At 36.2% G+C, this 10,521-nt stretch overlaps 1 protein-coding gene across 1 annotated transcript in view; it reads right to left on the minus strand.

The window, feature by feature from the left end:
• LOC100147591 (antigen WC1.1) overlaps window positions 1-10,173 on the minus strand; it is a 52,848-nt gene extending 42,675 nt beyond the window's left edge. The window contains exon 1 of the mRNA XM_005610904.3: window positions 10,032-10,173. Within this exon, the coding sequence (XP_005610961.2) occupies window positions 10,032-10,104 (73 nt within the window). The 5' untranslated portion in view covers window positions 10,105-10,173. The remainder of the gene's footprint in view (window positions 1-10,031) is intronic.
• Between the last annotated feature and the right edge of the window lie 348 nt (window positions 10,174-10,521).

Raw genomic sequence — 10,521 nt, forward strand, 5'->3', positions numbered from 1 at the left:
AGCAGATAATAATTTTAACCATGATCAACATATTTAGGAAAAAAGAGGAAAGGAGAGAACAACTGGTGAAAAGATAAAAAACAATTAACAAGTAATTGTAAATATATTAAAAATACCAAAGTAAAAGTTACCAACTGACAATAAAAGTCTATAGTTAAGAATTGAATGAATTGGTTTAAAAGAATTTTAGGTAGTTTTTTCAAGACAGAGTTAGTGACTTAGGGGAGTTCTAGAGAGAAGAGAAGAAGCAGCGAAGAGACAGAGAGAGAGCAGCAGAAGCAGTATTTGAAGAGATAATATTTTGAGAATTAAAAAAAATGGATGAAATGTATAACTCACATATTCAAGAAGCTCAGAGATTCCCAGAAAGACATGAAAACCTCCACACCTAGTAAAGCTGCTGAATCAAAGGAAAAGAGGAAAATATGGAATAATAACATTTGTTTAATGCAAAATAGGAGATAAAAAGGAATATAAAGCAGGTGGGTCAATTAAAAGCAAATGGTAGATACTACCCAAGTGATATGAGCAATTGCATTTAAAAATAAATGGATTAGATGCTTCAAGTAAAAGCCAATCTAGATACAACAGCAACATTCAAGTAAGTGCTACTTGCAAGATATTCACCTTATATACGAAGGCAAAGAAAGGCTGAAAGTAAAATGATGCAAAAAAATGTATGTACTATGTAAACACTAACGTAAGAAAACTGGAGTAGCTATTTCAATATCACAAAAAGTAGCCTTAAGACAAGATACACTAATTGAGTTAAAGAGGGAATTTTCACCATTATAATGGGATAAGCCCTTAATAAAGATGTTATAGATATTAAAATCCAAGAAAGATGTTAAAACATAGCTTTGAAGTATATAGTAATACGTTATAGAATGAAAAGAAGAAATAAGCAAATTCGCAATCAAAATGGGGGAACTTTAACATAACTTTTTCATAGCAGCTAGACCAAGTAGACAATAAAGAAGGAAGAATATAGGAGATGTAAAGCAACATGATCTACACATTTAACTAAATAATGTATTTATAACATGCACCCAACGATGAAAGCATTCATATTATTGTAAACGCACATGGAAGATTTATCAAAAATTACCAAATGATAGGACAAAAACTTTCAGATAATTGAATTCACACAGAATGCTTTCTCTGACCACAGTGAAATTAAATTAACAATTAATAAGAAAATATAGTTAGCAATCCCTAAATTTTGGGAAATTAAGTAACACTCTTCCAAAAAAATACGTAGGTCTAGAAATAAATTAAAAAAATTAGAAAACATTGTGAAATAATGATTATAAAAATATGATGTAACTAAACTCCTCTAATGCAACTAAAGTAGTGCCTAGGGAAATTTTATACGTAGATTTAGAAAAGAGGAAAGACTGAAAATGGAAAAAAAAAATGCAAACTTCCATTTAAGAAACTAGGAGATGAGCAAATAAAGCCTAAAGGAAGTAGAACGCTGGAATTAATAAAGATGGAAACAAAAATTAGTGAAAAAGAAGGCAAACATAAGATAGAGAAAATACAGAAAACCCCCTTTGAATGTGGTTCATTGAAAATTGATAAACAACAAGCAATACTAATCAAGAAGATTGAACAAATGAACTTCACAATACCAAGGATGAAAACAGAGGCATCGCTATAAATCACAGATTTTTGGTAACAGTTTTATTGAGATACAATTTACCCACTTAATGTGGATAAATACCCAGAAGAGTTCCAATTTCCTATGACCTTGCTAACATGTGTATTTTTGGGTTTTTTGACAATAGCTATCCTAACAGGCGTGAGGTGATATCTCATTATGGTTTAGATTTATATTTCCCTTGTGATTAGTGATGTTGATCTTTTTGTAGACCTGTTGGCCATTTGTATGTCTTCTTTGGAGAAATGTCTATTCAAGTCCTTAGCCAATTTTTAAAGTGGGTTATTAGGAGTTTTTTTGCTCTTGATTTGTAGAAGTTCCTTACGTATTTTGGAAATTAACCTTTTATCAGATATATGGTTTGAAGATATTTTCTCCCATTTCATAGGTTGCTTTTTCACACGACTGATGTTTGCTCTGCTGTGCAGAAGCTTTTTAGTTTGATATTGCTCCACTAGTCTATTTTTGCTTTTGTTGCCTGTTCTTTTAAAATCATTGCCATATCCATGAATCATTTATATATTTATTCACATACTTATTTGTTAACATTTGACCAATATAGAAGAAAATAAATAAGGATAAGGAGGGCTTGATATATATCAACATATGTGTGTGTGCACATACAAGAATACGGGGACCTCTGTTATATGGATATAACAGGCATAGGTGTTTAGCTTTGTATCTAAATCAATTTGAATTCTACAATACATCGTATCCCCTTACATTTTATTTCTTTCAGGAAGCCTTCCTAGACCACTCCTAAGTATATTCTTTGACTTTTGTTCCTAAAGTAGCCTTAACTTTTCTTTCCAGTTTTATTGGGATATAATTGACATACAAAATTTTGTAGGTTTAAGGTGTGCAAGGAGTTGATTTATACACTTACACTTATGTATTACAAAAGGATTACCACATTAGTGTTAGTTAATGCCTTCCTCACCTCACATAGTTATCATTTCTATTTTGCAGTGAGGACATTTAAGATTTACTCTCTTTAGCAACTTTTTTTTTCTGGTGAGGAAGATTGGCCCTGAGTTAACATCTGTTGCCAATCTTCCTCTTTTTGCTTAAGGAAGATTGTCTCTGAACTAATATCTGTGTCAATCTTCCTCTATTTTGTATGTGGGACGCCCTGACAGCATGGCTTGATGAGCGGTGTGTAGGTCTGTGCCCTGGATCCAAACCCATGAACCCCAGGTCACGGAAGCAGAGTGTGCAAACATAACCACCACACCACCAGGCCAGCCCCTCTCTTAGCAACTTTTAACTGTATAAAACAGTTTTGTGAACTATAATCGTAATGCTGTGCACTACATCCCCAGAACTTATTTGTCTTCTAACTGGAAGTTCGTACCCTTTGACTAACACCTTCCCATTTCCACCAGCCCCCAGACCCTGGTAACCATCATTCTACTCTGTTTCTATGAATTCAGCTTTTTGAAATTCCACATGTAAGTGATGTCATATAGTATTTGTCTTTCTCTGTCGGACTTATTTCACTTAGCCTAATGTTGTCCAGGTCCCTCATTAGCCTATGAGCTTTACTGTGAACTGTGTTCACCGCTGTAACATTAGTGCCTATTTGAGGGCAATGAAGGACTATTATATCTAGCAATATAGTGTACCAGGTACTCTGGGGGAACCCTCCAGTATGTGGAAGAAATGCTTCAAAGAACAACCAAGGAACAAACCATGAGACCAGTCTGATATATAAGATATAAACAAGAAGGAGAAACAGGTTAGCTCTGGGAAAATTCGGATGGGAGCCCTTTTAAGGATATTATGCCTTGGGCCTGTATTGAGGAGCAATGTGGGAACTGTAATGAGGACTCCCCTTACATCAGGACCATATAAGGGCTCAAATGTGTTGTGAGGAGCTATGGTGGTCACCTGGGCTACCGGCAGTAGCACAAACAAGTCTCTTCTTGAGGAAATCATCCCCAGTTTAGACCTTCATGAGTACCAAATAGTTAGCACAGGAGGAGGCAAGCCACCGTCTCAAAGAGGCTTTCTTCCAACAATACATATAAAATTGCAAACTAGTCTACCTAATAATCTTTTACCCCATCACCCTTCTTCCTCTCTTTCTTTCTTTCCACATAACAAATCATCTGATAAAATATCAAATTTACTTGCATATATTGGTGTCTTATCAATCCTCCTCCAGAATCTGCTCCACAAAGGTAGAGATTTTTCTTTAAATTTTGTTCACTGCTATATCATGAGTACCTACAAACTTTCCTGACGCACAACACTCAGTAAATATTTGATGGATAGATGAACAGCAAATGAATGAACTAATAGAAACCAAACAATAATTTTAGATTTCCAACAAACTCAGACGATGGATTTATCATATAAAGAACATACAGCCATATATAAAATATTTTAAAAATGAATAAAATCAAGAAGATGTGCAACTACAAGAGTTTACTGGAAATGAGCAGATACATTTGAAGAACAAATAGAACTTTTAATTATGAAGAGTATAATTGTTAAAACACTCACTGGATGAGTTATATGTCAGACCAGATACACATGAACAAAGAGTAAACGGACTGGAATGTAAATCCCACATATTACCACGAATGCGGAACAAAGAGTCAAAGAAATAAAAAAACCGAAAAGAAAGTTAAGAAATATGGAAAATAAAATGACAAGATATAACATATGCGTAATTAGGTTCCAGAAGAGAGGGAGCGCAGAGCAGTGAGAGATAGAGAGAGAGGTTGGAATGGGCTATATTTGAAAATATAATGGATGAGAATTTCCAAGTGATGCAAAGAACTCAAAATATATCAATAACGACAATAAATAAATCTGTTATAATAGTCAGTTAAAAAACAAAGGATATCAGATTAGATATTTAAAAAAATATAGTAAAATAATCTTTGTAAGAAATATCTAAAATACTAGAATACAGAAAATCTGCAAATAATCATATAAGATATATGGGGCAAAGACAAACAAATAAAAACTGTGATATTTATATTAATAGAAGACAAAATAGACTTTAAGATTCAAAGAATTATTAAGAACCAGAAAATAAATCAGTAATGAAAAATATTTTAATCCACTAGGAAGATATAATAATTTAAAATCTATATGTATTCAATAAAAAGCCTCAAAATATATAATTCAGTGATGTTGGAACTAAGGAGATCACATCTATCTCAATAAATGATAGGTCAAGCAGACAAACAGTAACAAAAATTATAAGATTTGACCTAATCTATTAACCTGCTATTAGATCTTATACACATAATAAAGAGTGTGCACATTTCTAACAAGCATAAATGGAACATTTACAAAAATTGATTAGTACTCATCCATAGAACAAGTTTAAGCAATGTCAAAGAATTGGTACAACAGTGATCACATAATCTGATCAAAATGAAATTGTTAAAAATAAATCCAAAAGATAAAAAAAATTCCCCCATATGTTTGGAAATTAAAAAAAGAAAATCAAACAATTTGCATTGTTTGAGGATCAACGAAGAAATCATAAAGTAAAAATGGTTCAAAATGAAAATGAAATTTCCACTTTTTTAAACATTGAAATGTAGCTAAAGCAGTACCTAGAGAGAAATTTATAGCTAAAGTGCTTATACTATAAGAGATAAAAAAGATGAAAATTAATTAAAGATTCCTTTAAATTGAGAAAAGAAGGGACTACTTCTAAAGAAAGTAGAAGGAAGAATAAAAAGGGAAGGAAATGTTTGATAAAATAGAGCAGACCACAAAGTCCAAAGATGGTTCTTTGAAAAGATTAATAAAATAGAAAAATCTATGAAAAGAATGTCAGATCCTGGATGTATTTTGCGGTAAAGGTGACAGACCTTCCTGACAGACTCGGTAGGAGATGTGAGAGAAAAAGAAGAATCAGGGATGGCTGCAAGGTTTTGGCCTGAGCTGTGGATGGAATACATTTGTTTCGGGGGTGAGGGGATCAGGAGCTCAGTTGGATGGGTTAATTTGAGATGTGTATTAGATATCCAACTGCAGAAGCCAAGTACATGGAGATACAAGTTTGGGTTTGTGGGGAGAGAGCTGGGCCCAAGATACAAATTTGTGAGCTGATGGCACATAAAAAATATTTGTAACCATGAGATTAAATGTGATCACCAAATGTGGGTTGGAGATATTAAAAAGAAGAGGCTCTGCATTGAGTCCCTGGGTCACCCCACAATTAAGAGTTCTGGGAAAAGAGATTGACTTAGCAAACAACACTAGGAAGGAGTGACCAGTGAAGTAGAATAAAAACCAAAAGAGTGTTGTGTCTTAGAAGTCAGATAAAGAAATATACTGAAAGGAGGGAGTCATCAACTTTGCTAAATATTACTGATATATCAAGCAAAACCAACCAACCAATGAAACAACAACAACTGAGAACAGATCATTGAATTAGCGATGTGGGGATCATTGACGGGCTTTACAGGGGGGAGTTTCAGCAGAGTGAGGGGGCAGAAAAACCTGATATAATTCAGAGGGAAATTGCAGAGAGTGATTGCAGACTTTCGGGAGGAGTTTGCTGTAAAAGGGGATAAAGATAAGGAGCAGTAGCTGTTGAGAAAATTGGAGCAAGAGTTTACTCATTTGTTTTGAGATGGGAGAGAGAACAACATGTTTGCATGGTAGCAGATATTCAGTAGAAAGGGAAAAATGGATGGGGTGTGAGAGACGGGGGAGAACTCCCTCAGGCATGCCCTTGAGGGGAGTTGGTGGGATGGCATCTAGTACACAAGCGGAGGAACTGGATTCAGATGGGAGCCACTGAAGAAGCGGAGGAGAATTGCTGATAGGTGCATAGATATGGTAGTGAGTTTCTGGGAAGTCTCCTTCTGATTGCTTTAATTGTAATTGGAATGCAGGCTGGCATCTTTTAGCCAGGTTGTTAAGCAATTGAATATACCTCTCCTTATAGTATCACAGAATAAAGCCCATATTACACAGCTGTATTTTTATTTTGTGATGGAACTATCATGTATCTAAAGTGTCTCACCCATCTAAAGTGTAATTCCTATCTTGTGCAAATGGCATAACACCATCACACACAGCAAAATAAATTCAGATACAATAAGGTTTTAGATGCTCTTCAGTGAAACTATAAAATTATTAAATTAAATAAAATTATTACTATTTTTAGATTTTTATTTATTTTATTTTTCCTGTTTCTCCCAAAGCCCCCCGGTACATAGTTGTGTATATTTTAGTTGTGGGTCCTTCTAGTTGTGGCATGTGGGATGCTGCCTCAGCATGGCTTGACGAGTGGTGCCATGTTCACGCTCAGGATTGGAACTGGTGAAACCCTGGGCCACCGAAGCAGAGCACGTGAACTTAACCACTCTGCCACGGGGCCGGCCCCCTAAATAAAATTATTAAATAAAATGATTAAAAGTAATTTTGGGATGAAGAATGGCATTTGAAGCATCACATTAAAGGCAGAAATCATAAAGGTAATGCATTGAAGATTTGGTCACATGACCCCCCCACCACATACACACCCCTAAAAACATTAATATGCAAAAAATTGGGGAACATATTTACAAAATAGACATTAATACTAAGAGTAAGTAATAGTAAGACAAACAGTAAATGATGTTAGCTTATAAAGAATTCCTATAAATAAATAAGAAAATGAAAAACAGGAGAAAAAATAAAAATTGTCACGACAGATATCTTAGGACTGCAATATGAGAAAGAAGATAATATTTGTATATATAGGGTCAATATGGATAAAAAACATGATATAATACACTTGTGGCAAGGTTATGAAAAAAATAATACTCAGTTAATGTTTTAGAGAATTAAAGCTATTGAATTAAAGCTATTGAATATTAAAGCTGTTCTGATGGGCAATATATATCAGAGGCCTTCAGAATGGTTATCTTGAAAAAATAATAATGGCTTTTCTATTATGTCAGTGTGTTTGGTCAATGTATGTATTTGTAAAAACTTTATCACAGCATCATAAATGAAAACATAAATATACAACAAATAGTCTTAGATAAGTAAGTTGTGATTCAATAATAGAGTGAAATACTGGCAACCATACAAATGTCATAGAAGATATTTTAACAGGTCAGAAAGAAATTTAAAATTCATCATTAATTTTGAAAGTGGATATAAAATGGTGTCCAGGAACTTTATGATCCAATTGTGTGTGTGTGTGTGTGTGTATGGACTGAGACATGCCCTCAATTAAAGCAGAGATTTAGTGTACAGAAAGACTCTAAAGGGAGTTGGTGGAACGTGACTTTTATTGTAAAGACTCTGTAGCATGTGCCAGGCTCAGGAAATATTTAACGCCCTTTGACACCATGATGCCAACGTTGAAATTTCACAAGTAGACGGGATGAATTCATGTGAACTGAGTGCTTTAGAGTGTGAACACATGCTTTAACAATATGATTCTACAAAAACTTCTCTCTGAGGAAAAATTACGCTTGTCTGAGTGAGGTGAGACTTCTTCTTGGCCTAATGAGAAACTTATTCATTGTTCTCATAGCATTAATGGAGAGGCCAAAATGGAATCAGAGTACCAATTTTATATAGCCATGCGCCTGCATAATGGCGTTTCCGTCAACAGTGGACCACACATACGATGGCGGTCCCAAAGATTAGTACCATATAGTCTAGGTATGTGGTAGGCTGTATCATCTAGGTTTGTGTAAGTACATTCTGTGATGTTTATACAACAATGAAATTGCCTAACGACACATGTCTCAGAATGTATTCCCATCATTAAGTGATGCATGACTGTATTTTTTTTCAAGAGTCCACCTCTACCCTGAAAAGCCTGCAAAGCCTGAAAAGCCTGAAAAAGGACAACCATAATTAGCTTATGGCCAGAACCCAAGGAATGGAAGTCCCAAGAAATACAACAAGGGAGTGAGGAGCAGAACATCTTGCTCCTGTTCGGAGGAGTAGAATTTCCCAAAGAAGAGAGACAGAGACTTCTGACTGGAAGGGCTTGAAATAAGGAGGAAACATGGGTTAAGGAAGGGATAGAGAGATGAGGAGCATTGCTAAAGCATGACTCTGACGTGTTCTGGACACACCATAGGACAAAGGCCCATATCTAAAACAGTTGACTTTCCACGCATGTGGCTACATCATTCTCATTTCAGGAGCTCAAACACTGATATCTTGGACTCTCCTGAGTCAGGGGCCCAGTGGAGACTAGATTTCATGTAGGATCTGAGAGAACTACAAGGGAGAAAATTCACCATAAGGATATTCATAAACACAGGTTCTTCCTAAATAGCAGATCCTTTAAGATGTCATGGAACAAGTTCTAGTACCCCAGTGGGGCAGGGAAAAAGTGACCAAGAGAGGAACATCCTGAAGTCTCTAAGGCAGATCCCTCTTCTGCCCTCAGTGCTCTAATATAAGTCCATCTATGAGCACTGATATCTGGCATCAGTTTTTTCTGTGCTGCATGGTGGGGTTGGAGAACCACCAGTCAACCCAAGAGGTAGGAAGGGAAAACACCACAGGCAGGAAGGCAAATTTCTGCCAAGAACCCAATGCTGGGAAAATACTACAGTAAAGCAGAAAAATGTCTGAGCTGTGGGTTTGTGGGGAAGAAGAAGAAAGTCAAAGTCAGGCCTAGACTGCAGGTGCAGGGTTATCTGAGAGCATAATTATAGTTTACATTAGGAGGGCTTTCTTTATATGCAGGAAGGTTTCCATATCTGCCTTCATCATATACACAGACACACCCATCATTACCACCACTACCAACCCCAGCAGTCTGGCTTAGAGAGTGTAAGTTCTATGAGTGCATATCTAAACATTTGACTTCCACTGGGCAGACATTTGCCTGCCCACACATTTAGCTTTTACATACTCTTCAAACTTATGTTCACTCATTTCCTCTCTCTCTCTCTCACATGCACACATATGTACACACACACACATATGTACACACACACATATACACACACACACACACAAGTCCATAGACTAAAAGAGCAGAAATACCAAAATACTGGTGGAGACAGAGATGATATGGAGTACAGGAAGGACAGATAGAGACCCACCCTGAGGAAGTCCCTCGGCCATAATCCATAGAAACTGGGAAGTGATCAGACATTTTCTGAGCTTTTAGGTATTGTGGGGCTGAAACACAGACTCAGTCAATCTGAAAACAAACTTTCTATCTCTGCAACATCTCACTGCTGAACTTGAAAAACAGAGTCCCACAGGAGAAAATTCAACATTCAGTGTCACTAAAGATCACATTTGGTCAAGACCAAATGGCCAATAGAGAGGCGTTGTCTTTACAATCCCAGGGATCATTCCCCCAGAGTCTTAGAGCTAATCCGGTAACTCTGCTGATCTTAGGAAGTGAGGCGATGCTTACCTTGATCACTTGCTACAACACTGAAGAGGAGAATAACAAGACCTTGGAGAAAGCAGTGTCCATTCATGGTCATTCTGATCCTCCTATCTTCAGGTACCAGCCTCAGCTTTCCCAAACCATACAAAGAATCCTTCTGGTCCTTAATGGCGGCTCCTACAGCAGGAAGGGGACTATATAGTCCCATCCCCTGACATCGCCATCTTCCAGCAGCCAATAGAAACCCTGTTTAACATCTTCCCTGCCATCAGAGACTGTATAAAAGGAAACTTTTTGAAGTTCAAACACCAATTAGATACTGAATCTTAAATTTCTCCTTATATGAGATCGAAGGTTTTCTAACGTCAGATGTCATTCTCTTCCTCAAAGCTGATACAGAAAAGCTGTGTTAAAATAAATACAGGTGGCTTTCTTTTCTCTGCCCCAGGGATCTGGCTCAATGATTAGTTCAGCTCAGCTGGTGGGATCAGTCAGATGCACTGTTTCTGAGTCA

This window comes from Equus caballus, chromosome 6, assembly GCF_041296265.1.
Source record: "Equus caballus isolate H_3958 breed thoroughbred chromosome 6, TB-T2T, whole genome shotgun sequence".
Classification (NCBI taxonomy): Eukaryota; Metazoa; Chordata; class Mammalia; order Perissodactyla; family Equidae; genus Equus; species Equus caballus.